General features: G+C 41.1%; 2 protein-coding genes across 2 annotated transcripts; one reads left to right on the plus strand and one right to left on the minus strand.

The window, feature by feature from the left end:
- The first annotated feature begins 422 nt into the window (after positions 1-422).
- On the plus strand, positions 423-7618 carry prxl2b (peroxiredoxin like 2B). Its single transcript, XM_070959189.1, has 7 exons — positions 423-615; positions 1017-1221; positions 1623-1674; positions 2084-2147; positions 2271-2346; positions 3487-3605; positions 7254-7618. Exons 1-7 carry the CDS (start codon positions 556-558, stop codon positions 7278-7280), a joined length of 603 nt encoding a protein of 200 aa, XP_070815290.1. The 5' UTR covers positions 423-555; the 3' UTR covers positions 7281-7618.
- Positions 7619-9000: 1382 nt separating this feature from the next.
- mmel1 (membrane metallo-endopeptidase-like 1) lies at positions 9001-26461 on the minus strand. The gene is made up of 24 exons (XM_070958227.1): positions 26313-26461; positions 21935-22109; positions 21415-21453; positions 21089-21148; positions 20797-20958; positions 20624-20704; positions 19538-19633; positions 18880-18998; positions 18264-18329; positions 17796-17930; positions 17460-17549; positions 16898-17034; positions 16712-16805; positions 16491-16619; positions 15813-15911; positions 15639-15722; positions 15460-15563; positions 14633-14691; positions 14371-14490; positions 14061-14194; positions 13852-13917; positions 13622-13717; positions 12605-12681; positions 9001-11803 (listed from the first exon to the last, which is right to left on the minus strand). The coding sequence occupies exons 2-24, from the start codon at positions 22089-22091 to the stop codon at positions 11704-11706; spliced, it is 2304 nt and encodes a 767-aa protein (XP_070814328.1). The 5' UTR covers positions 22092-22109; positions 26313-26461; the 3' UTR covers positions 9001-11703.
- Positions 26462-27993: the final 1532 nt, after the last annotated feature.

Consider the following 27993-nt stretch of genomic DNA (forward strand, 5'->3'; position numbering starts at 1 on the left):
TCAGGGTGAGACAGAACAGAAAGACTTTGATTGTCTCGTGGTTAATAGAAAACAGACAGATGGGCAATAAAATGCGGAAGATGTATGCAATAAGTCTCTCTACCCTTGAACTCACATATAACAGAAATTACGCAACCTGCATTATGAAAGCCTATATTTTACCAAATATTCAGTCACCACTTTGTTACAATTCACGTTAAGCTGGCGAGGCAGTGCCTCAGGTATAGTACAAGGTGTCAGAAACCAGTAATATAAAGAAACTGTTACTGCATTTCAGAAAAACTACTCGTTTACACAGTTGAATGCAGCTGTTAGATGCACGTGCTGTAAGTTACCCTGACGAAGCCCCGCCTCCGCTCCCTACACGCTGCGCTGTAATTGGCCAACTTTGCAGCACCAGCACAATCTGATTGGATTACAGCATTCAGTGGGCGTACCAGGATGTAGCTGTTTCGCAACACTGGTGCGGGTGTTAGCATAACTGTCGGAATACATATTCTGTACAACTTTGACTGCGTTTTTAAGTGTGTTTACATTTTATTGTCCGTTTAGAAAATGGCAAACGTTGACCTGGCTCAAGTTGGAAAGAACTTGTTGAAGAGCGAAACTGGAGAGGTGAGCTTGTTAAGTTTGAGCACAGCTGCGAGCTTTCGTCTTTCTGTCACATTGATCGGTTTGTGTTTTAAAGTACTCTTTTAATATAAAGCCGTGCTGCTGGGTCATCATGTCCCCCTCAGAGGCCCGTGTTCCCTGCTGAGACCTACTAAACCTGCCATTAGCTCAAGCATTGATATAATTGCTGTCAAATGATGGCTCCAGGGTGACATAATGATGATCTGAGGGGAATACATGGGATAATGAATGCTGATGTTGTACTTTCTGAATCTTTGCTGTATGATTTCACCGATATAATTAGCACAATTTACCCACACCCATGCCCCATACGTTGCCTGTGTGTCACCTGTGTTGCTGTTTCACTGTGTGATTGTATTGAGTTTCCCCTCTTTGTGTTTCAGAGTGTAGAGCTCCAGTCTCTGTGGCAAGACAGGCCGGCGGTCTTGTTCTTCCTGCGAAGGTTTGGCTGTCAGGTGTGTCGGTGGATGGCATCAGAGATCAGCAAACTGGAGCCGGACCTGACAGCCAGCGGCGTGGCGCTGGTGGGCATCGGACCAGAAGAGCTAGGCCTGAAGGAGTTCAAGGAGGGAGGGTTTTTCAAAGGATGTAAGAAGCATTTACCCATCCAATACAAACACGGGTCTTTTTCATGTTCGTGTTGCGCTGACACAACTTCGCAATATTTGATGCTTTAACTTTTATGGGAAAATATCTTGACACACAAGGATGAATTGAAAAAGTCTTGAATCTTTTTACACTACAATTGTAATTGCTCAGTTTCTTTCTGCCTGTTCATGAGGAATGAACAGATTAGAATCCATCTATTTTCCCTTTTTCTGGTAATGTTGAAACAAGCAGTTACACTGGATGTAAAACAAACACGAACTGGCCCAAAGTTTTTGCTTTACTTAGCTGCAGTGTCAGTCTTTCACAGCTAAACCTGTGAAACAGACAGACTGGATCACTCTCTCTCTCTGGAAATAATCATCAACCATCTTCTCTTCCAGCCATATACGTCGATGAACAAAAGAAAAGCTACAAGGATCTGGGCTTCAAAAGGTGAGTACAATAAGTCCATGTTCCCTTATGTAACAGAGGAGCTTTTTATTTTATTTGACAGTTTTCTTTGACCATCAGATGAATTGCTTTCATATTTCAGAGCTGCAATCATTAGTTGATCAGTCAGTCAACAGATAATCCATCTGCGACTACGGTAATCCATTGTTTCAGCCATTTCTCAAGCAAAAAAGCTGAACATTTCCTGGTTCCAGCTTTTCAAAAGTGAGGATTAGACGCTATTCATCATAATATGTGATCGTATATTGAATATCTTTGGGTTTCGGACTGATCAAATAAAATGTTTCAGTAAATCTAAGGGCTGTGGGAAATTATACTCATCTCTCCTTTGCAGAAATATGAGCCGAATCATGATGATCTCTAATTGAGAAGCCGTGTCTTTCACACTCAGGTACACAACTCTAAGTGTGGTTCCTGCTGCCTTGGGCAAGAAAGTACGAGATGTGGCTGCAAAGGTAGATATCTTATCGATCTGCATCATGGTTATGTGATTACTTCCATATTGAATGTCCTATGGTCACAGGAGCAGGGGTAAAGGTGATGAGACTGACACGTTGACTTCTGATTGGCTGTTCTAGGCCAAAGCTGACGGCATCCAGGGAAACTTCTCTGGAGATTTGCTCCAGAGTGGAGGAATGCTCATTGTGGCTAAAGGTATGACCAGTGCACACCAGAGGGAGATAGTAGTAAGGGTCTGTGTTGTGAAGATGTGTAAGTGAATGGAGAAAAGCAATGATGGTTCAAAATATGAAATGAAGCAAACAACCATTGATAAGAGTGAAGCTTGTCCTGTCATTTAATTGAAGGTAAATAAATAGTCACAGAAATGCATTTTTGTTGTCTGTCCTCTAGAGGGCAATGTTGCATCACATTACTGTGGAGCAGATGGCTGTTCACAAAAAGCTCTCCAAACCACTCATCCTCAACGCCAGTGCTCTCCAGAGTTTCTGACTTTCCTCACTGTTTCCTCACTTACCTCACATCAGTGTAACTGTTCAAATTGTGTGCTGTCTTAATAATTCTGCATACAGCAGATTTTTTTTTTTTGGTAGAATGGAGAGGTACAGTCCAAAGCAATTTAAAGCTCAGCATTAGGAAAACAAAGACAACACTTTTAGAAAGGATGGATGACTGTCACCTTCATGGAATTCACAGGTGAGGCAGTTAAAGAAGTGAGAGACAAGAGCAAAGACATTTTTTAGGGAGCTTAATACATGTTGTGTATAAAAAAAACAAAACACGTTCCAGATCTACAAGTCGGTCTCACTAACTCTCCCACGCTAAATGTGTGGTATGGTCAGCTTGTTCTTATGGAAAGGAATGAGCTGGTGGAAGTAGATCACAGGTCATTCTGTCCTGTCTGACTCCTCAGTTTAAACATCTCCTGTCGCTCTGGGTGAAAGCTCCCGCACAGCTTCTTTAGGACGTTTAGGTTTAAATCTGAATGTTTTAGGAAGCAGTTTAGTTCCTTAATACTCAAAGTTATTAAAGAAGCTTTGACGTAAAACCCGTATTACACATTTTTGGAGGACTTTAACTTGTGTACCATGTGCTAATTCTGTTCTTACATATAAATATAATTTAATCTGTGTATTTTGTTAGTATCTGTTTTTATCATCAGAAATACCTGGATGTGAAATATTGAATCAAACTCTGTGCTGTATCTTATTTTTATGTGTCGACCTGAGTCATGGGTTCACCAAAACTAATTCATAACAGTCTTTGATTGTAGTGGATCAAGTCCTCAAGCGTCTCACGTGATGATTCCTCCTGACTATAATTTGCTTTCCAAAGGTGGAGAAAAGGTCCTCCTGCACTTTATTCAGGATTCACCAGGAGACCACCTTCCTCTTGAGGATATTTCCAAGGCTTTGGGTATCTCAGCCAAAGTAAAAGCTGGACAGAGGCCAGTGGTAAGACATCTCATAGACATACAAGACAGATACAAGACATTCTGGATCCATTTCCTCCCACTGTTATCTTTACTCCCCCTCTTAATTTTCTCTTGGTGCTCAAGAGTGAAATCACTCACACCTGCTTCATGGAGGGTTAAATAAAACAGATGTGAATGATGTTGTGCTCACCAAAGCACACTGAGCCTTTTTTTTTCTAGCAGACTCTGTTTTACGTCAGTAGCAACACACGCATCACAGTAGCCTCTTCAAAGACAATTTCACACTTATTACTCCATCTTCATGGTCCATCAGTGTCACACGCCCACAAAACCTTTTAAACTTGAGTGACCACCTCAGGCTGTACTACATGAATTGTACTTAAAAATGCTCCGTAAACACAAACAGAGGTGATAATATACAAATATCAGGCAAGTAGTCTCACATGGAAAAGTATTATTGGCAGCCGCGCTGAAAATGTATGAAATATATTCTTCTGTTTTTCTCTATGTGACTTTCATGTAGCTTCAGCAGTGCGCCACAGAATTACATGTCAAGTATATCACGGAGGAATTAATGGCTTTATCATGTCACTGATTACTGTTATTATTACATCAATGGAAAGTCTTTTCTCATAACACATAGGAGCCAGGTACTTACACAATGATTCTGGTGTGTGAGGTAGAATGTGCTGGTCACAGATGTAATGACTAGTGTTGTTGTTGTACAACGCTAACGCAAACGCTTTGTGTACTTCTAAGCTTAAAGGAACAGTTCAACATTTTGGGAAATATGCTTAAATATGTAAAATTTGAAGTCACAGCCAGGCCTTGGTGGGCTTAGCTTTGCTCAAAGACTGGAAACAGCTAGCCTGGCTCTGTCCACTTACAGGTCCTCTTTATGCTAAGCTAAGCTAACGAGCTGCTGGTTGTAGCCTTACAGTATATTTAATGGACAGATATGAGAGTAGTATCAATATTCAGTAGTATCAAATATCTTACTCTTGTCAAGAAAGAGATAAAGCACATTTCCTAAAATGACCCTGTTCTGTTGTCAGCGCTTAATTGAGTCTGTGAGAAATGTTTTTTTTGTTTGTTTGTTTTTACAACTAAGGACTTTATGCAGCTCATATCTCATATTCAGGCATATTCAGGCCGCATTTTTTAGCAGAACTTGTTAGCAGACCTCTGTTGAGTTTCAGTTTTAAGGTGCACAAGGGGTTTAAATTTAGAACTGCAATGATTCAGGGAGTATGCAAACATTTAAAGGGCTGTATTCACTGCACACAGCAATTCATGCCTGCAATACGAAAACACTATAAATACTAAAATCCAAATTTCGATCTTTAAGAAGGGAGAATGAGCTACATTGTTGATTTTGGTTCTGTGCGGCCAATCACTATATATTTACTATAGATCATAAAATAGAAAACCATTTTTTTTATTAAATAAAAAATAAAACATACTTCAGATTCAAATGGCTCAGGGGTCATGCACATAATATCTCAAAATCAGAGCCCACAGCCTCACAGCACGTGGTCGTCTTCGCCCTTGGCCCCTGACTCTGTGGCTTGCTTGCCACAAAGCGCAGCGTGTCAGATTGTGATATTTACACCAGGCTTCCCCATGACCTGTCTGAGGCCAACAGATGTCATCTCTGCAGCCCAGGAACAGAATAGACCTTCTTTTCTCTGAGGGGTCAAAATGGGGCAGAGACAAGCGCGAGTCGCAAGCTATCTGACATGCATGTGTGAAAAAGGCTCAGAAGTTGAAGCTTTCTTAGCGGAGCGAGGTCACAGACTGAGCAGGATAAAACCAAGTAATGTGTTCTGTTCAAACCTGTCCTGCTCAAACAGCTGATAGACAGTGTTTACTTCTCTTATCTGTGTCTAGAGATGGAAAGCCTTCAGCTAGATTTCCCCGAAGAGTCTCAGCTAAGGCACGATGATGCTGAGGCCCCATAAACAAGACTTGTTTAATGCACAATCTGGATGAATGTAGCTGCCTACAGATGCCTTTATCCTAGAAAATTGGAGTGCTGCTCGCCTTATCTGTAAGTAACTCGCAGATAAGTAGTTAACAGTCAACAGCAGTGGCCAAGTCAGTACGTACTTTATCACTGAACCACAGCATCCTCAGTATGATCCTGTTACAGGAGCATTTTATCTTTATGTGGCCAGGGACAACAGAAAATTAGCCTTTTACGCTAACTTCTTTTTTTTTTTTTTTTCATGTGATCAATGAGCAGTCAATACATAACTTCTTTCCCTTATATTCTTGCATTTTAAAGTAAAACCTGTGCAACATCTGCTTTATCACATGCATATCATGTGCAGTAAGCTTTAGCTATTAATTGCCAATTTAGCATTAACAGTAAATTAGTGCTGCAACTTTTCATCATAGATAGATCTTATTATTTTTTTTTGATTCAGTGATGAACAGTTTGGTCTGTTAAACGTCAGAAAGTAGTGAAAATTTCTCAGAGTCAAAGGTGATATTTTTAAATTACTGAGTTACAAAACCCAAAGAAAATTTGTTTACAGTTCTAGCGTTTCACATCTAAGAAGCTTGTTGGGAATCTCTGCTTGAATAATGTCTCAGTTGATTAAATGACTAATCACTGCAGCTCAGCAATAAATATCAAGCCAACTGAGATGATCAAGTAATGAGCCCGAGAACTCTGATCTTATTCCAACTGGATATATGTGTCGTTAAATGAATTCTGTAACTGTACCTGACTGGCCTCTGTGTTCAGGCTGTGTACAGCCCTTCACATCTGTCTGAAGAAACAATGTGTGGAATGGTTCACAGGGATTTCTGTTTAAAGTCATTTGACCCAGTTGTGTAGCTGCAGGATTTGTTGAATTTGAATGGAAGCATGTTAGCCGGTGCTTAGCTGCCGTACTTGGCTTGAAATGTTTTTATGCTTGCATGAGAGCAGGTTCCAGCACAAAAAAAACACTTGTGGTCTTAATTAGACCAATGTAATGTTTGATTTATTAAAACCCAGGGTGTATCAAGACAGGAAGTTTCTGTTCTGATTCAAGCTGGAAACTGTTGATGAATCGCAATAGTTATGAAAACCCTTGTTGGCCCTCTGCAGACAGATTATGATCATTTTGTGGTTTGTTTGGGATCGTAAAAATATTTCTTCTTGATATGGAAATCTTTTTATTTTTTTGTGGTTTATTACATTTTTACATCAATAGAAGCCATTTTTCCATTCTGGAAAGTGAACCTAGTTCAAAGTTTTGAACCATTTATCTTCAGCTGTGGTGACATTAACGATCAATAGCTGTTTTTCATCAATATGTTCCACAAAACCGGATTCGTGGGAGATTAGTTTGACTGCCAGTAATGGGACTTACACTGTGTCCTCGCATGATGCGTTCAGGCACAGTATTGAGTGTAGGTCACTCGAGTTTTGGCAGAATCAGAACACACAGTTACTGTGGTTATGTGTATAAAGATGCTAGAAAATCCACTTAAAGTGTAAAAATACACTTCAGGTCACATTTAGGTGTTGATAACACAACATTTTTCTTTCTGTACAGACACTCCTTATAAACCTTAAGTTTGAATAACAGCTGTCACTTGTTCATCCAGCACCATGTTAATACAAGCCTCTCACTCACGTTTTAATGTTTAACCTTTGCACTTTCTGTTCTAGTGCAACGATGATGTTTGTACTCGATGATGACAGAAGTTCCCATCATACCTGACCGGTGCCTTCACGGTGGAAGCGGAAATTAAGATTTAAGAAGTGTAATCAAAGTGCTAAAGTAAACTTAAAACTACTGCTAATATCCCTGTAATTTCTTTGTGACACTATATTATTATTATTATTACTATTATTTTTGTGTACAGTGAAAGCAGCAGTGACATTCCTTTGTATTACTACCTTTTAATTTGATAAATATCTTGAATTTTAAACCTGCAGTTGTAGCGATCAGGATGATTTTTTTTTTTATTACACTCACAGTTTATAAAATATGTTTGTAAGTTTCTAATTATAATAATAAAAGTTTAAAATACATACTTTGCTTGGTATCTAACCTGTTAACACAACAAACAGGTGCCCTGCCTATATGAAAGATTGGTTGTTTACTGCATGAATAATTCCGAACACTTAAAGCTCCATCATAGGATTGCACATCACCATTATAGTGCTTTCTTTTACACTCCTTCAACAAGTCATCTTCGCTTTATATCCACTCTCCATCACTGTGTTGACCTGACTAAAGCTGATCACCTGCAGAGTGTCCATGTCTCTAACCTGTGTGATGGTGACACTTCAGTGTCACACAATAACTTGAAATGTGCTTCTGAGCTTGGGACACATTTCCCAAAACTGTAATATGGGTTCAGATTCAGCCTTACCTACCATCATAGTTCAACATCCTTCCTATTTGAACTGTAAATGTACCTAAAGATACTTTGTGGGCTAGCTGAAAGCTGCTATCAGTGAATATGTTGCTTCATGAAAGATTTTCCTGAATATCTGTACACACAATTTAAAGATGCAGGGACATAAATCTTTTACTTGTTTTTTTTTGTTTGTTTTTTTTCAGTTGAATAAAATAATTCTTCAGAAGTTAATCAGAAATGAATAGTACTAAGACAAAGAGTTGACATGCCATCCGCGCAGCTCCATGACACTGGGCTGAATGCTAACCTCACTATGAAAACATGCTCACAATGACAGTGCTAACATGCTGATGTTTTGGAGGCATGATGTGTGTTGTTTGCAGTATTTAGTCATTAGCCAGAGTTAAAAAGAAAAATCACAGGAATGTGATTAATATTCATCCTGAGGGGAACACACAAATGTCAACCTTATGGTGGTGCTAAAGGAAAAGTCAGCACAAAATTTCACAACAATCCATCAAACTGTAAAGATTTTTCACTCTGCACCAAAGTGGGGGCCCGACCGACAGAAAGCAGGAATAAAACCTGCATCTCCCCCATAAAGACATCATGACCAACAACTATAAAGCCATTAAAGTGATTTTGTGATGTGTTAGTACAGTCAGTGTCTCAACTGTAATACATCAAAGTTAAAAGTTAACAGCTCCAAATGTATTAATGTAGCATTTAATGAAGAAATCCATCCTAATAATGACACTGTCTGTTAGTGCGAAGTGTTTATAATGAGTGATTGCGAAGCATGACCAATGACTGCACTGCACTGGACCCACTGAGCCACCGTGGCTCACAGGACAGTAAGAGGACAACAGTACACGTATTTATGAAGAAAATGTCTTTGAGTGCTTTTAGTGCTTAACACGATCACAGATGCATACGTTGCATAAGATCCACTTGACCTTTTTTGTCTCCGCATGGATGAGAATGAATCCTACATGATCCAGTCAGGTTTTTATATAAACACATAAAATGAAAATGACACATTTCCATATGAAGAAGAGATCATACGAGTCGAGACAGTCACTTTAATGGCAATCTAGATAATTACATAGCAGCAGGAACATTCATAAAACATCTTTAACACCTCTATTCTCGCCAAGCAACAATGTTATTTCATTAATATTCATGTAGATAAATAAACTCCTCTGATTGGTTTACAGATGAAACGTGTTCATAGATAACAAAAATGTGTTTGTACTTGGCTGGTAGTTTCAAAACGACACAATTTCACCATCTAAGTAAATGTGAAGCTAGAACTAAGGTAAGAAATGTACGCTCTCTTTCTTACCTGGTTGAAATCCTTTATATGTAAATACTGCAGTATAGAACATCGAGCATCTACAATAACACTTTGTATATAATGTACCCTTCATGTTCAGCGTTTTACTCGCTTTACTCCAAACATCAGCCATCAGACATTTGGGGAAATATGCTTCTTTGCTTTTTGGGGGAGAGTGAGATGAAGATACCACTCTCCTGCTCGTCTGTTAAATGTAAAACTGCAGTAAGCAGCAGGTTAGCTTAGCTTAGCTCAAAGAGACAGCTAGTAACTATGAGTTATTGGTTCTCGCCAAGATTAAGTCCAGCACATAACCCTTTTAAAATGGCAAGTTTTTGATTTTACATCTTGCTTTTTGTACATATTAAACATTTTGTTTGCAGTTTGTCTTAATGCTAGGCTAAGCTAACCGGCTGCTGGCTGCAGCCTCACATTTAACACACAAACATGAACATGGTATCAATTTTCTCATCTAACTCTCCACCAGAAAAAGCAAAGAAGTGTATTTCTCAAAACGTTTAACTCTCAGCGCATTCTGAGTAAAACAGTCTTTCATTAATGTGTCCTCCCCTGCTAAACACAACAGCATTTGCCAGTATGTGAAGACTGAGAGACAGGCTGAGAGTGTAAAGCTTCGGTATGCACATTCAGTTCAATAAAAAGTCGTGTTCAGTTTACCAAGGCATCCTGAATGTGACCAATGGCGAGCAAACATTCAAATCCAGCTGTGCGTGTTTGTTTTCTGCTGTTCGAAAGCACAAAAAAACTACCTGCAGCCACTGCCTCCATCCTCTCTTATGAGCTCTGCTCTGCTTTGATTCTCCTGTCATTACTTGTTAATAAAAGTAGAAAATAACAGTCCTGGCCCTGACCATCTCTTTAATGACAAGCTCCACTCGTCATCGTGCCTGCCTGTGGGCTTGTGGTTCAGCTACAGCGGTCACCACGCTTCAGCACGCCACACTCCATCCTTTCATCTTACACAGCACTGATCAATGCGAGATCAGGGGGCAAACCACTTCATCTGCTGCTTGTCCATGTGTGAGTGCATCTGAGGGGGCTTGTTCTTCCTTCCCCCCCTTCAGCATGTAATTAGCTGTGCCTTGAGGCTAAAAGTCTTGCAGTAACTGTGTGTTCACGTCTCCTATCAGGAGGTCATACTGTGAAGGGAAAACCTACAAATTGATCGGCTTGTCGAGTTAATTGTAAACGTACAGATATTATACAAGCAGATAATTTTGAATAAATGCCATCTACAAACTGATGCGCTAGGAGTTTTGATATATCAGCCCTGTATGAGCACTTGAGCCTATAGAGATCATGTAAAAGGTGGAAAGTGGGAGAGGGAGGGAGCTTCAAACACTCAGCACAGCTAGCAACCGTCTGCATATCCAAACCTGCATCTAAACATGGCAGTCACAAATGATGCGATAAGGTGATATATTCTTTCGCTTTTCATCATTACCGGGTGTTTTCTCACTAGCTAATAAGTAGTAGGCCAGCAATATTTTTCAAAACAACTGCAATGTGGTTCCTTACAGAAAACTGTTGTGACATATGTATACATTTCTGCAGTGAGCATTGAGCAACAATCGGCAGAGTGTGATAAAGAAACTTTTAAAAAAATACTGAATAGCTTTGTAAATGTTAAATATTTATCCACTCTGTACGTGTAAAAACGCTGAAAGCCACAGCTCTCTCAGAATGGTAATTTAAGGTTAAAGCTGCAAAGATTTAACAGTCTTAAAGTCTTTAGATAATTTGTTTAATGTAACAGTGAATGACCAAACTGTCAGAGCGTGACTAATTCTATTGTAGCTTTACTTCAGCAAAGCCCCAAGCTTTCATTTGCTTCGTGCTCTTCACTCAGACTTAGATTGGTTCACTATTGTTTCTTCTGAAGTGGCACAATGTCGAGAAAACAATACATCAGAGGAAAGACACCAAGGCAACTCCGTGCCAAATGATAACGGATAAATCACAAAGATCTGCACAAGAGATTTGTTTAGGATTAATTCAAGAAAGGCTGGCGAAGCATTTAAAGCCAGCAGAGTAAGCTTTTACCTTTTCACAAGGTGTTAGTTTTCTATGTAGCCTTTTTATTCACGCACCCACGTGCCATCTACCGTGGGACACAGCAAAAAAAGAACAAGTGACCTACTCATCCAGAGACAACACTTCAAACTTAAGACACTCAAGCAAGTTTCTTTTTTATCGTGTACGTGTGCAAGTTTTGAAACTGGGGTGTAGTCCAGGATGTCGGCCATTTTGAATACATTTGCAAATATCTGTGTCATCGCTCTGCCCCAAATAAATTGGAAAAAGCAGGATGTCTCGGCGGGTTTAAGAAGTACAACTTGTTCTTTTGATTTGAGTTACCCATGTCAAGAAATAAACATCTCAAGGGTATAGCTTTCTACCAGACGCGACACTTCAGCTCAGGGTTCATTGGACTGCCTTTTTGGCACTGGAAAGCTTCTGAGAACGCTTTGAAATTCTGGAGAGAGCCAAGCACCCTAAAAACAAAAGAAGAACAAAGAAAAGTCAGTGTAATAAAAGCTTAAGTGTGAGTCCAGTTCCCAAGTCCTCTTCTTTGGATCAGTGAGGGGAGCTGCACTGATTTTAGTACTTAAGCAAAATACTTTTTTTTTTTTTTTTTTCCGGTAGGAGGGTTGAGTTTAAATTTACCCCATGGTGAGTCTTTGAATTTGGGAGGCAACGTGCCAGCTGCTTCCAGCTGAGGTGTATGGCTATGCCGAGACTGGAGTAGACTCTTTGTCCATCCACAGACGAGTAACAACAGCAGAGGGTAAAATTGACATGAGGACAATTACTTCAGGGAAAGACCATAACTAATAACTGATTATTCTTTGGCCACAGTGGGGGCAGCAAAGACAAGCTTTTGGAGCTTGACAGGTTCCTGTTGTGCCCCAAAACAAAAACATAAGAGCAGTGAGACTGAACCAAAACAGTAAATTTGAGGGGAATGAAAAAACCAACACAATGAACTGAAAAACAGTAAAACGCACCATAAAGCTGAAGGAAACTGCGGAGTCGGATCATAATTATCTGTGGGTTCATCAATACGAGCGACTCCTTTCACACAGTCGTCATGTGATCCATTCTTAATATAAAACTATTAACTTTGACTCTTTAAGTTACAATAAATAAATAAATTAGTTAGCTGGATCTTATAAAACAAATGGACTGAATTTTATATCCATCAATGACCTGAAATCTTTCTTACATGTGTGAGGAACACATCTATCAACATGGATCATATTTTGAAACTTATTTTACCTATTTTTCTTCTTTACCTGTATTCTAAGGGACTGTGTGAGTCAGTCTTGATGGACTGGCTGGCATACTCAGGCCGATAAGCACCGCACCACACCTGGAAAAAAAATTATTGCATAAGCAGACAGTAGTCTAGTTTTAGAAGCTGTCATTAGGACTTAAATTATGGTCTGTGCAGACTGCAAAAATAGTTAGTATTTCTTCTTCTCTCTTTTCTCTTAACTTCTCTTTGGTTTGTACATTTAGAGCACTTTGTGTCTATTAATTCCTCTAATTCCCAATTTTTATACATAAAAGTTTGGTACAGGTTTTTTTTTTTTACCAATGTATGGGGCGATGTCCTGAAAAGGTTGGGACAGTCCTGAGTTATGAGCAGCTGTCCTGCATCCCAAAAGCTGTCCTGTTTGCCTCCCAATATAGACTGAACTAGATAACCAATAACTAAATTAATTAGTTGTGTCCTAATAAATCATTAAAAAATGATCGTTGTGAAACATTTTGGCGTTGCACTGAGATGGGCGCTGTTCTGGCTACAGCAGGGAAGGCAGGGCAGCCTTCTAAAATGTAGAGGTCCATACATGAATAATGGCTGCATGCCATGCAGAGTATATGAACAAAAAAAAAGAACTTTCACAAGTTTTACTGTTCATTGACACACTTCAATGCCCCTGTAAACTTGTAAATTTCCCCATCTTGGTGGAGAGCTTTTGTGGCTCCTGAAAATGCTTCGTAAGGACTGTTGTTGTAAAAATGACTAATGGTTTGCATTCCCTCGCACCAAGACCTCGATGGAGCTCTTTACTTTGGCAGCTCTTCTCGTCCCCTCTGAGCATAGCTGCATGCTCATTTGCTCTGGTATTGCTTCAGTGTCTCACCCCCCGACCCTCTGCCTTTGTCCCAGTGTTTACTTCTCAGCGCCAAACATCTCCTGAAAAATGCGCCTCCTGAGCTTTGGCTCTCAGCTCCAGATGGAGAAGTCATTGTCTGCTGAAATAAAACATTCAGAAATGACAAGTTCCCTCATTAGTCTTACTTACTTGTGCAAAGTTAAGAAAGAAAAGCTGCTTGTGATCCATGTCTAGACCAGGTAGACGAGGCTCCTCACCCTCCATCTCCACCCACTTTAGATAAGCCTGTAAAAACACACACACAGACACACACTCAAAAACAGATTTTAGCCGCGCAGAGAGTTTATTAAAAGCATCACAGAGTTTGTCATTGCTGCTGAAATAGCAACATATGGTTTTGTACTTTCACAGCTAACAACCTTATATGCTTGACGAACCCCTCCGTTGTCTGCAATGTTCTCCCCCAAAGTGCTGATTCCACTGACCTGCAGTCACACAGACAAACCATGAACACACCGACATGAAAACACTGATTCTGGTGGTCACTTAATATGCGGTTTACATTGTCAGGGATTCCAGCCAAGGCAAAACATCTCATTTCATGCAGCACATGCCGCTGGGTGCTTACGTTTTGTCCACCTGCTAGCTTCCAGTTGAAGTTGCCGTATTGTTGCACCATGCACTGTGACTGCTCTTTAAAATGCTCAGCAGAGTAATTACTCCACCAGTTTAGCATGTTACCATCCTTATCAAAATTACGCCCTGCAAGGAAACAAAATGCATTGAGTAAAGTACTGTTTACCAAACATGATGCATGTAACCAGTCACGGTCAACAACAAGCTTAAAATAAACTGTTATTATAATGACAGTGAATGATAAGCTACGTTTATAAGTTTAGGCTTCCAAAAATATCTGTAATGAATCAGTCATGTCTCACCATTGTCATCAAATCCATGCGTGATCTCATGTCCAATAACCATTCCTATTCCACCAAAGTTAAGGGCCTGGTGCTGCTGTTTACTGAAGAACGGCGGCTGCAGGATTCCAGCTGGAAACACTGCACAGACAAAAACAACAGGAGTGAAAAAACAGTTAGTAAAAAGGATTATAACCAGGAATGACTGTGTTTACCATCAAAAAACCCTCTTATTTGTCACAGAGGCTCCTGGTAGTCTCGTTGATTCTCAAAAAGCTCTTACCTATCTGGTTTCTGTTGGGTGAGTAGAATGCATTCACCACAGCAGCACCGATGATCCACCTGAGAAGTGATCAGTTGACGGTTTATGACTGATACAACAGCTCTAAACTGCATTTTCAGTGAAAGCTACCATACTGCAAAATCCAAGCACAGAGCTTCTTTTGCCTCATGAAACTAAATATCTAAACCTTTATTTTTAATCTTCTAGATGAGGACACAGAGCGTCTTTCTTTGTCACTAAATTTGCAACAGGGCATTGAATGCACCATGTCCTTCTCCTGTTTACTAGCTTAGAGAAAGAGAGACTGTAATAATCAACCTCATTTAAAGGACGGGTTTGTGTTGTCACCCTTGATGAAGTTTTATGTCCTGCACCACCTTGTACAAGAGCTTGTGTTTTACAACCAGGGACAGCTTGTACTTTACAACTCAAATGTCAAAAAGCTGGGATGCTGTGTAAAACATAAACCAAACAGAATGTGGTAACTTGCTAATCCTTTTTGACACATACTAAATGTTTCAAACAAGTTGGGACAGGAGCAGCTAAAGACTGGGGAAGATGAGGAATGCTCCAAAAGCACCTGTTTGGATCATTCCACAGGTAAACAGGCTCACTGGTAACAGGTGATAGCATCATGATTGGGTATGAAAGGGGCATCCTGGAAAGGCTCAGTCGATCACAAGCGAGGATGGAGCGAGGCTCGCCACTTTATGAACACATGACTGTGTAAAGGATATTAGTACGTGGGCTCGGGAACATTTCTGTTTTTATTTACACAACGTCCCGACTTTTGGGGGGATGTAGTAACAGATGTATCGACAGCTTACAGGTCCGGGTCAACTGGTTCTCTGAGCTTCTTCAGACTCTTGTGTGCTTCAGATTTGAGGTTCTCCAGGATGTTCTCAAAGTAGTGCTCTTCACTAAAATTAAGCTGGAAAGAGAATGAGGACATATCAGTGATCAGTGCCTGTGTCATTTACAATTTAGGGAAGCATTTCTTACTCACATGAGCGTACTCCTGGTCAAGCTTCTGGTTGCTTTCCTGCAGAATATGATCTGGGTAGCCAATATGCTCCTTGATTGCCAAGGCCTACAAGAGACGCAGAACAATCAGTGTGATGACAACTAACCTGTAGAGAAGATACACCCTTTTTTCTTAGCTTGGCCACGCACACTTTACCTTCTCTCTTGCCTTCGCCTTCGAGGGAGCGTCCATCCAGCTTAACTCCTCCAGTGTCTCCACGTAAGCTTTCTGGATCTTATTAATGAGGTCACTGACCTGTGAATGGGGTAAACACATGATAAACACACGCTGCATTTTGTGTATGAAATGCATTTTGTTCATGGCACCAAAGGAATACAATACAGCATGTGACAGACATCCATTGCTTGACTTAAACTACTTGTATTATGAACTGGTGTCCATGCTTGAATATTTCTGTTCAGGGGAGGTTTAAAGGCACGGGCAGCACGGTGGCGCAGCAGGTAGTGCATGTGCCTCACTGCAAGAATGTTGCCGGTTCTCTCCGGGCACTCCGGCTTCCTCCCACAAACCAAAAACATGCTCATTAGGTTAATTGGTGACTCTAAAATTGCCCCTAGGTGTGAGTGTGAGTGTGAATGGTTGTTTGTCTTGTGTGTTGCCCTGCGATCAACTGGTGACCGGTCCAGGGTGTACCCCGCCTCTCGCCCGTTGACAGCTGGGATAGACTCGAGCCCCCCCGCAACCCCGAAAGGGATAGGTGGTATAGAAAATGGATGGATGGATGGATGGATGGATGGATGGATGGATGGATGGATGGATGGATGGATGGATGGATGGATGGATGGATGGGGTTTAAAGGCCAAAAAGACTCACCATTTGTTTGCTTTCTCCAGCAAAGGTCTCACGAACATACAGAGCTCCAACTGCGTTCTCCATGCTGCTCTGGACGTAACGGACGCATTCTCGCCACCAAGCATCCTCCACAGTGGTGCCGTAGAGAGTCTGACCACACACAGACAGACACACGCTGCACTTCAGTTTTTGAACGAGCTCATGTTAATATGTGCTGTTCTCTTACGTCATGCTCATCACACCTTCCTGTAACGGGCTCTGGCGTCTTTGAAACGGCGGCTCAAGCTGTTAACTCTGTCAGTGATGAGCTGCCAGGTGAGGTAGTTCTGCATAGTTCTGCAAACATGCATTTGATAAATCCTTGTGCTGAAATGTAGACATTCTGCAGTCATTTTCACGGACTGTTTGCACGACACTTGCAGACTGACCTGACACTGTGTCTGGAGAGAACGTCATTCATCTTCTCAAGGTAAGGAGAGCTGTACACCACCACCTCCTCCTCTAGCTGGACCCCAATGGACACACTGGACAGCACACCTTGAATAAACCGTGTCCAGTTGAAACCCTGGGAAACAAAAGTCAGGAGATATATTTTGAACATGTTTCGTTTTACTGAATGTGGTTAAAATACCTTATGGTTTAATGCGCATCACATGATTTTACATGGAAGATGGATTACATGGATTTTACTTTTCTAATTACTTCAAGAAGGTGGTTCACAATAATAAATATCTATAGATTCAAGTTTAAAATGGGGAAAGATCTCTGTCTGTATATTTGTGCCATGGAATAGAATAAGCTAGATAGTGAATTTAACATTGAATGCCCGTGTCTGTCTTACAAAAGGCTGGTGCACTGTGAAAACAACAGCACTCTCATCCTCATTCAGTTTCTCCGCTCAGACTGTGGAGACAGATACTGCAGTTATTCCAACCAGTGACCTGTTTGCACTTTGTGTAACACATAAGAAAGGAGTGAAGTCACGCTTACATTGAGGCTGAACGTGCTCTGCAGCTCTCCAAGTGTCATCTTATTGTAGAGAACGGTGACATCTTGGCGCTCCTCTGCTGGTGATGTGGCCTGTCCAGCAAGAAAAAAACCTCCATAAACTGATGCTTGTTTATATATTCACATTCTTGCTCTCCTTTCATCAGCAAAGTCTCATTCGTCATGCTCTTGACAGGCATGAAAAAAAACAGGTTGAAAGCTTGGCTGCTCTCTCTTTCACTGGAAGCAGAGAGGAGGTGCTCATTTTTCATCTTGTCATTATTAATTTTCCTCAGCCTTCTTCCCACAATTCCATTTCCTGTTGTGGCTTCCACTCACATTGGCGATGTCTGTCTCCAGCTCCAGCACTTGCATCATTTCTTCCCACACGTGGTCGTCATCCTGAGTCAAGTTCCTGTCCTCTCGGGTTATCTTCGCAATGGAAACCATGAAATGGAGGTAGGCCTCGCGAACCTGTGATACAGTCACAAGCAATAAATCTTGTTCCCACAACAATATTAAGGTGTCAGTTGTTGAGTGGAATTATATTTGTATCAGTCAAATAAAGTGACACCAGAAAACTCAACATCAAAGTTTTCTAAAACAAACTCATTTGGACTATTTGTTCAGTGGAAAGCAGATCCAATGCAGCTCTAGCTGTTTCTGTGAAGAAATGCTGCTGCTCATTTTTTTTAAAGAAATCCCATTCATGTTCATTGTACTGGGCTGGATTCAGAAATCTGAGAGGAGGAAAATACAAAACTAAGTTTTGTGTTTTTTGGGTGAACTGATCCTTTCAGGCCTCACCTTTTTGTAGTTTCCATCGTTGAAGTAATAATCTCTTGATGGCATTCCGAGTCCCGGCTGGTCGATCTAATCAGAATACAAGAACTACAATATTGCATGTCCATAATCTTTTCATAACATTTACATCTCAGTGTGTGTTTTTAATAATATTATTAAACAATAAGGCTGACAAAATTTTTCTTGCCAACAAATCCCATGAAAAGACCAAACCCAGCAATGAACTGGTCCTAAAGTATCAAAGCCTATGTAGCCAAAGCTTATTAGCTTATTGTTAGCTTATTGTTAGCTTACTGTTGTTGCTGAAAATAGTCCCTAACAAATACACTATTTACTCCTGTTTGAGTAACGTTTGCTAAAAACTACTACTACTAGATGTAATTTATTCATTCTGTTTCGAAAATGAAACCATATAATTGTAACCCATCTTTAAAGATTTTGCTCGTCAGTTGAAATGAATGGGCTTTGGGCTGAGAGTCACAGTCAGGGCAGGGAAGTTGAATTTGGTATTTTCATAGGATTTGTTGACAATAATAGAAATATAGAATAACACCAGCTGTATGTATAATGATTGTACAATGACGTAATGTAATCTGCTATATAATAGAAGTGATCTTACATATATGACATGGCGCCGAGAGTCACGGTCGTCCGTCCACACGTACATGTCCAGCAGAACCTTCTTGTGGAAACGAGCAGTAAGTTTTGCAAGTGTATCCTCGAGGCTCCATGCTCCCTCTGCAATAACAGGAAAACACAGACAATTCAAACCGTTTTCTAGACATAAAGAACTATTCAGTGCAGCAGGCTGCAAAAATTAAGCTCCCTCTCTGCCTCTGCTGCTCATTTAACTGGGCTCTCTGTGTAAATCTGTGTGTGCAGATGCGCCTATGTGTGCTTAAATCTGCTTGAGCCACCGTCCATGATTACATTTAATTAGAGTGGCAAGAGCCAGGAGCTTGGGGAAGAGCAGAGTAGACTATTTAAAGCATCCTTCACAGTCCTGAGTGAGGACTGCTCCTCTGCCCACTCATCACGCTCCCAAACTCCACACCTGACTGCTCATCTGAAGAGCCTCGGCCGGCCTCTTGATCCCGCCAACAAAGCTCGTACTCAGCAATTCACTGATGGTAAATATAGCTACACGGGCTCTGTGTGAGCACATGTATTTGAGTAGGAATGTGAGAGCTTGTTTGTGTGGATGTATTGCGTGTGCACATTGGTACAGAACAAACTGTAAACATTATTCAGAGTGTGGTTCGAGGTTTTTTTTCTACCTGTAGTGGTGTTCCAGTCATCTGATGCCACGGGCCAGTCTCCAATACTGTCAATGAGCTTCAGGAGGGGCTGGGAGTCACGGTGCTCTATGAGGCCTGCGGGTGATATACCACAACTTATAAAACACAACAACAAACCCACAGTCTCTCGACTATTCAATCTGAAAGACAGCATGCATTATTGAGGTTGAAGTTGACAGTATCAGTCTCAGCATCAGAATGGACATTAAGACAACATGGATGAGAAGTTCTTAAAGGTTTCAGAAACTATGGGAATTTGAAATTCTACTTTTCCATGACAAGCTGTCAGCTCCGTCTGCAGAGCAGGTTATCTGCAGGTCTTGGTTTCCTCAAAAAGACGTTAGAAGACAAAAGCATCCGTCCATCCTTTTTATCTGTAACACTGACTGCAAAAAATCTGGGACTCTGTGAATATGAATAAAAACACAATGTAATCATTTGCAAATGAAGTGTGTTTTACAAAGTCTTCCCGAGTCCATGCAGTAAAATCCTATCACCTGTTACCCATGAACCTGTTTACCTGTGGAATGATCCAAACAGGTGTTTTTGGAGCATTCCACATCTTTCCCAGTCTTTTGTTGCTCCTGTCCCAACTTGTTTGAAACATTTAGTATTTGACAAAAAGGATCTGCAAGTTATCACATTCTGTTTTATTTATGTTTTAGACAGCATCCCCAGCAACTTTTTTGACATTTGAGTTGTGAAGTACAAGCTGTCCCTATTTACAAAAATCAATGAAGCTGATGAAGTAAAACATTAAGTATGTTGTCCTTGTACTGTTTTCATTTGAGTATTTGTCAAAAAGGATGAGCAAATGATCACATTCTGTTTTATTTGCGTTTCATGCAGTGTCCCAACTCTCTATACTATATACTAACTGAATACTTTCATACTTTGACCAGTGTGACCATGAAACAAATTGTATTCTGTGAGGTATTGAAAAGATCTTAAATCTTAGGTTTAACTTGAACCCTGCAGAAACCCTGACTGAAGAAGATCATCCAATACAATCAACAGCTCCACCAACAGAAACTATTCTCGTCAACAGTATAGAGAGAGCCTCACTCTCGTTCATGCAGGAGCTGTAAAGGATCTTGGCCTTCTTGATGGCGTCTCTGTCCTGTTTATTTTCCATCTCGAGAACACCTGCAACAACAAAACACATGCAGACATTCTGAATGAAGCCCACGCATAGCTCTGAATGCTGCAGCCCACTGACCACTAAAGATTAAGCTGACCTTTGAGGACAATCTCCAGCTTGTCCCTCAGAATGTCAAAGACGCTGTGACGGGAGCTCGTCTCTGGGATGACATGTCGCTCAAGCCAACCCCCGCAGGCGTACTGGTAGAAATTATCACAAGGCTTCACAGAATTATCCATGTTCTGCAAGAGCCGAGCGGCTGTAAGGCATCACAGAGATGAGGGAGGAAAGAGAGGCAGAATGGTGAAGATTCACGTGCAGTCAGAAAACGGGGCTTGACTTTGTAACATGAAGCAGCAGGAGGGCGAAGAAAAAACAGTCCCCCTCACCTGCAGTAACACAGTCCGCGGTTGTGCACACACTGTTGATGCTGGAGCGAAACAGCTGGTCTGGAAAGATCAACAGTTATGAGCAAGCATGTGCAGGAGGATGTTGTGTGAAATATAGAGTTGATTCCAAATAGCCTGAGCCCAGAGAACAGTCTGTGTGATGGACAGCGTCTATGTCAGCAATGACTTTTGTGTGGCACTGCTGATCAGGCAGTAAAGGGAATTACAGTGACGATCAGAGGTGCGGGCTCCAATATGACGCATGCCCACTTTTCCCACAGTGCATCCCCTGTTCTGTTAACAAGTTTAAAGCCACCGACACTCACCTGTTGAGCTCCTTGACACACTTGACCTGTTAGATTGCTCTGAATTGGTTGGAAGAAAGAGAGTTGAGACAACGTTAGACACAGCCAAGGCCACTTTATTCTGCATCATAATTGTGATTGCTCTTATCAACTGGTATATCTAAGCAAAGGAAAATACAATGATGTCCTATGCAGCATTGAATTTGTGTTTGTAAGTCCATGAAAGATCATTCATTCTTCCAAAGAAAAACTCCAAAAAAGAGCCTGGAGCTGCAGCTCCCTCCATAAAGGTTAGGCCTGTGTGCAGTGCATATGGTATTATGAGGCAAAGCCCTTATTTTGCATATTTTGGTGAGTAACATTAACCTTTAAAAATCTCTGAAAAGGTTAAATGATGACATATGTGCATCAATATTGCATAAACCATGTCCTGTGTCGATGCCAGCTTGCAGTCACACAAAAACAGAGCAGGGAGACGCTTGTCATTACTGCCATCTGTAATATCTGGATCTTTCCACAGTGAGCCTGACAGAGCCATTACCTTTCACAACCGATGTGTAGAGGACTACCAGCCCGGCCAAGGCGCAGCTGACCAACAGCAGCAGCACGGACAGACCGATTTCTGCAACAGTCCAACGACGCTTTCCAGGTTTACTTGATTTCTCCATGATATCCATTTGGCTTTCGGATTTGCCCATATTCCTCCTGACTGCCAGCTCTGTGGGAAAGACACCGTTGGAGTGTGGGATGGTCCAGGCAGAGAGCTACGAGTGTGTGTGTGTGTGTGTGTGTGTGTGTGTGTGTGTGTGTGTGTGTGTGTGTGTGTGTGTGTGTGTGTGTGTGTGTGTGTGGGCTGTGCAGTGATCCATCGGTAAACTGTGCCAGCTGACCTGCAGTGAGGGAGCTTCAACTGCTGAACACCTACAACAACTTCACTGACAGGAGTTGTGAAACTGAACTGTTGGGTCTCATTGCATGAAAACTGTTTGTCACTCAGCAGCTTATTAATTGAGGTAAAACATTGTATTTCTATAGATTTTACATTACTCGTTTTTATGCCTGTTGAATCCACAAAACCGGCCTCTGGTCCTTTCCTTTTTCACCTTTATAGCCTTGATGAAAACTGCATAGCTAGTGGATCTACAGTCCCTTTGATGTATCTATTTATTGCACTTTCAGAAAGCAAATGTCTGAAATATGCCTTTACGAATGCATTGCTTTGCTTTACTTTGCTGCAATTGCTGAAAAGGTCACCATAAGTCATTGGTTTCCTTTATTTTTTGCAAATATATATATGATATGTATGTGTGTGTGTGTGTGTGTGTGTGTGTGTGTGTGTGTGTGTGTGTGTGTAATGTTGCACAGGTTTATTATCTAACTTAACAATATATCTGGTTTTAACATTTCACGCAGAGCTGTGGCACTACTCAATATGACATGTTTGCATGCTGTAATTGAAGCAGATGCTTAAATCTGCACTAAATTCACATAAAGCAGAAAAAGCTCTCCCAGTAACACTGGTATTTCATTTAGTCCATATGGCCCAGCTCTAATGCCACATGGTGCCTCGGGTTGTTGAAGTGATTAGGTTACTATAATAAAGATGGTTCTCCAGGGCTCAGCCCACCTGTTTGAAAAACGTGACCATGTTTAATATATTACCTTCATTTAGGACATTATTTCTCACTTCTATCATCGAGCTCCATCTGTTGCGAACATAGTCTGGAACAGAGTCTTTGTGTATACTGAACGTGACATTTATTCTGGAAACAGTTTAGTAGTGGTACATTAACTGTTAAACTTACTTTCCCTCACTATTGTTGTTTGAAATATATGCCTCCTCCCCACCTTCACACACACGTACACATAGACACACACACGCACACAGACACACACACACCAGACCGCTAGCCATAAGCCTACTTCCACAGAGCTAATTTCTATGCACAATAATTATGTATGTGTGAACACAATATTGCAAATGAGCATTTGTGCAGGGGACAAAACGACAATCACCCGTGGCTTTCAACGGCATTACTTCACATCTATTCACTCTGCAGCACCTGTTTCTCCATAACCAGCCCCATTGCCCTATCATTAGGCCTGACAGGGGACGGGCTGTAAATCAGAGGTTCACACTGCTGTGCCCCATTAGCCCTTCCTGATGAATACTCATGGGCACATATCTGGCACTACAGTGATGAAGAGCAGGCAGGGGCTTGTTAGAGCTGTACTGACATTCTCAGCATCAGACTGCATAGAAATTGTCTCTGAGGCAAAATCCTATTATATTGCATTAAAGACAGGCCTCACTTTATGGAAATCTATGCAATAATGTGCAGTGTACTGTGTCAGTGCATGATTCGTTGTCCAATGGGAAGAGATATTTACAGATAGCTGTACTGCCTTTCTGTGTAATTCCCCCCAGTCTTCAGGATAGGATACAGGCAGAATACAGCAGTTTGATTAAATATCTTTCTTAAGTGCTTTTCTAATCATATTGAACAAAACCTATGAATTTTAAGTACGTGGCTCACTTCTATTTCAGTACAACAGAAAGACAGAATGAATTGATCAGTAAGGCTATAAATAATATCTTAATGTTTTAAGTCAGACTCAGTTCAAATTTAGATTGGTAAATGCTGTCAGTTTTGCATTTTGCTAGCACATTATGTCATCAAACAGTATGGAACTATTTTAACATATTCTTAGACACTATAGAGTTATTTTTCAAGGTAAAACTAGTCAGAATCTGGATAAAAGTGTGCACAGTGCTGCAAAGCAACTGTTGTCACGGCCAAATACAATCATCACGCAGGTTGTCAGTAATCAGAGTTTGGAGCACATCTATGCTAATGTCATTTCTTGCTCATATTTACACTGAGAGATGATACTGGTCTTCACATTTGTTATAACATTGGCAGTTTTAGAAATTAAATAAATAATCTGGCCGCTGCATTATTAATGCACCATCATGCTTTGTTTAACTGATGAAGACTTAAGACAACAAATACAATATTACAGCCTGAAATAAAGTTTTAGTCAAAAATCAGTCCCTGTTTCATTAGCGCTCTCCTTTACTGCATTTCTACCTGATGATGCTCTATGTTTTATTCTTTGATGTCGTCATTTTTTCTATCAGAAACTGTTCTTTTACCTACTTTTACCTTGTGTTTTTGCCACTTTGTAACCTTGTTTGTTCATCATTATTATCATTCTAACTAACTTACATAAGTGAAGCTTTGTGGCTGTATTTTACGAACACATTAGAGCTGTCACTTTTTATTTGAATTACCATTCAAATGTGGGGGGAAAAAATAGTTAAACCCACTGCATGCGCCGATGCCCTTTCAGTAAATGAGGCTATTGTTTTTCCCTTTGGTCAATCAGAACGAGTGAAAGTAGTGAGAGGTGCCGAGCGGATAATCATGACACAAAACCTCACCAAATCTGAGAAGTAATGGGAAGAAATATTAGGGGTTCAACATCCTAGATGGACAAACGGTGGATGAATGTAAGGCTGACTTTTTAAAATGTAACTGCTTTACAGTAGTGCTGACTGGAAGCAGCAGAGTAACATGAATTCTATGCAGTGGTTTAGTGTTACATGGATTGCTTTCAAATTGATTTGAATCTATCTATTTATCAATCAACGTGTTGTTCTGCAGTCGTCCACCAACCAGATGGTTCAGACCGCCTCTGTAGCCTAAGAGACAACACCCAGGGCTAAAAAACCCTCTCCTCTTCAATGCTGTGAGCACAAGGTAACGCCGTGAGTGTATTTGCATTCCTATCAACTCAGATAGACAGTCGGCAACAGAGCAAGAAGCTGCACAGGGAGTAAAAATGTGCTTCTTTTCCTCACAGCTCTACACAAGCATCTCCAGCTTCATGCATCACAGTGCGGCGCAGGCCTCTGCAGATGATCCGTCCCCCCAGCTAGAGGTCTGCACAAGAGGGCAGCATTAAAACAATAAATATACAACAACACAAGCAGAATGAGACAGCTGTGACAAGCAAACACACAGTGACCGAAAGCATTAGCAGCAATCAGCTGTTCCAGGAGAAAGAGGAGTGAATTTAAAAGTTTTTTTTTTGTTTTTTTTTTACCAACTTTCCTGTCTACCTATTAACTGTATGTGCTGAGGTGAGGCAGAACCAGGACAAGAGCAGAGTTATAGAGAAAACACAATGTCACTGTCAGTCATCTGTGAGAGGAGCATCAACTCTAAAAGCTTCTGATCCGGACACTGAAGGTTCAGCTCAGTTCAGTTCAGCTCGGGGCTTCGCCGTTAAAAATGTATTTGTTCATGTGCTGAACATTTCCTGACCTCAAATAACAATTTGCTGAATATGCAAATGTACCATGCAGTAAATTTACTGCACCTTTTAACTGTAACAAGACAAGTAAGATTATTATATGATGCATGAAACAAAGCGTTAACATACCAGTGACGTGTTGTAATCTAACAGGTCAGAGGTTCAGTGTGTCAAAAATAAAATCCTTTCTCTGAAAGTGAGACTAATCTGTACTAAATGTTTTAAGGTCTCCTTGTTTTAAGCACATTAAGATTATATGCAGCTGACTGGTACTGTTCTTCTCTAAACTTAGTGCTCCAAACAAAACAAGGATTAACTCACAGGTCAAACTGCCAACAATCTGCACACATTCTCCAGTTCAGTGTTATTCACTCAGCCACTGGTTATACATAAGTTGGTCATAACGACAACATGTAGAAATGTCCAAACATTGCATCACGGCTTCATAAAACACTTTTGCAAATATGTCCTGGGACTGCTGAGAATCTGACACGCGTGTCACCGAAAGGCTGCAGGTTCATGTGGCTTTAACTTCAGCCACCTCCACTTTGGTACTTTGGCAGTAAACAGGAGTCTAATCTAAAGGATTCAGAGCTTACCTTTGTACGTTTGGATGGTAGAAGTTCCTGAGCCGTTCCCCCACAGCGGGCTAATATCTCAAACACCCCTGCTGAGCATCCACTCAGAGCTGGTGTGTGGAGAAATGAGTCTGTGCTGCGGGTTGAAGGAGACGTTATCCAGTTCAGTGTGCTGCTCAGGGAACGAGTGAGGCAGCAGAGAGAGAGCGAGAGCAAGAGATGGAGGGAGGGAGGGAGAGAGGGAGGGAGGGAGGGAGGGAGGAGAGGAGGCAGATGGGAGGTGATAATACTGGATTGTTTTTGACTACAGTGCTGATAAGAAAGAAATGTTCGGGACACGAGGGTTTGAGGTAAGTTATGATATGTGTCTGAGGGGTCAGCGGGATGTGTTGTTGCTCTGTGAAGTGTCCCCAGCTGCTGAGTGGAAAAGGACAGAAAAATCTGGAGAGCTTGCAGAGAGATAAGACAAACGGTCTTAAAACGCTCTGCAGACAGATAATCTAGTAGCACAGTTTCTAAACCTCTTTTAACCTCTTTTGTTTTTATCATCCCTGCAGGCATAAATGTACGGATTTATGCCCTCCTGTTATCATCAGGACAAACACCGCTCATTGCTGTTACCCCATCATCCCTCTCTCCTCCTCCTGTGTCCAGGAGAGACTCGTCCTCAGGGAGACGCCCACGGTGAGCCTGGTGGGGAAGTGAACCCTGGCCTGGTGTCAGATTGAAATGGCATGGCGCCCGGCCTCATTATCAGCCTGATTAACCACACTAATTAGCTGGTAATAAAAAGAAAGTGGGGGCCGCAGTGTGTTTGGCTGATGCTCGTAGGCACCCAGTTGCTCAGGTGCTGTTGCTGCCCAAGAAAGTAAACACATTTAGCGGTTCAAACCCAGAACTGAACATGCATTTAAGACCCACTAATACGTCAAAGATCCCTTCTATTGCTCACATGCAGCATCACTTCAGTTTACTCAGGAGGAGAAGTGAGGAAGCTTGCACTTATTTAACAACATGACTGATGGAGTGCAACACAGCGGGGAGGCGACGTTTGCAACTGAGTTCATAATTTATTCATAGATTTTATTTAGCGGAGAGGATGCTTCCTCTCATGTCGTCACCGTGTTAAGTATTTTGCATTTAGAGCAATTTAATTTCTTTCCACAGGGCTTGAATTTGATGTTCGGGGTCACATTCAATGAGAAGTTAATTACACTTCTTTAAGGTCAGGGAGTAAATATTCAAGTGGACGGGGTAAAAACATATTAATCTTTTTGAGGTTTGTAAGGGAAATTCTCCGTGTTGCTCGTTGAGAGTTGCTAATTTTCTGAAGAATTACAGACTCGGTGTGATGAATCAGGTCTCTTTAATACATGCAGCATGGAGGGAAGACTCATGCAGAGTGTTCTCTGCAGATCTCCACAATGTCTTGGCTTTTATACTGTTAGCAGGAAAAGGACAACTGGTTATCACACACACACCTGGTAATCATAAATCTTTCCTTAAAGAACAATGACCACCTGGGGGAGTTCACTCATCCTGTTTCTTTAGTGTTTATACTATACCATAAACTCCTCTATCCAGTGTCCCTCACTGAATGTCCTTTGATCCTCTTTCTCCCCTCAGTGACGAAGGGCCATAAAGAGTTTTACAATTCATAGACTGATCCCCAGGATTAGTGTGTCATCTAATTCCTACAGGT

The sequence above is a fragment of the Chaetodon trifascialis genome, chromosome 3, assembly GCF_039877785.1.
Source record: "Chaetodon trifascialis isolate fChaTrf1 chromosome 3, fChaTrf1.hap1, whole genome shotgun sequence".
Lineage (NCBI taxonomy): Eukaryota > Metazoa > Chordata > Actinopteri > Chaetodontiformes > Chaetodontidae > Chaetodon > Chaetodon trifascialis.

What these genes read in the sequence shown, in the direction of transcription:
- prxl2b (XM_070959189.1), top strand. Translation starts at nt 556, where the DNA reads ATGGCAAACGTTGACCTGGCTCAAGTTGGAAAGAACTTGTTGAAGAGC. An exon ending in TACGAGATGTGGCTGCAAAG is followed by an intron (nt 2,148 to 2,270) that starts GTAGATATCTTA and finishes TGGCTGTTCTAG; the next exon opens with GCCAAAGCTGACGGCATCCA. An exon ending in AATGCTCATTGTGGCTAAAG is followed by an intron (nt 2,347 to 3,486) that starts GTATGACCAGTG and finishes TGCTTTCCAAAG; the next exon opens with GTGGAGAAAAGGTCCTCCTG.
- mmel1 (XM_070958227.1), bottom strand. Translation starts at nt 22,091, where the DNA reads ATGGGCAAATCCGAAAGCCAAATGGATATCATGGAGAAATCAAGTAAA. An exon ending in AGAGCACGTTCAGCCTCAAT is followed by an intron (nt 17,035 to 17,459) that starts GTAAGCGTGACT and finishes TTTGTTTCCCAG; the next exon opens with GGTTTCAACTGGACACGGTT. An exon ending in AGCTAGCAGGTGGACAAAAC is followed by an intron (nt 13,918 to 14,060) that starts GTAAGCACCCAG and finishes GTGTGACTGCAG; the next exon opens with GTCAGTGGAATCAGCACTTT.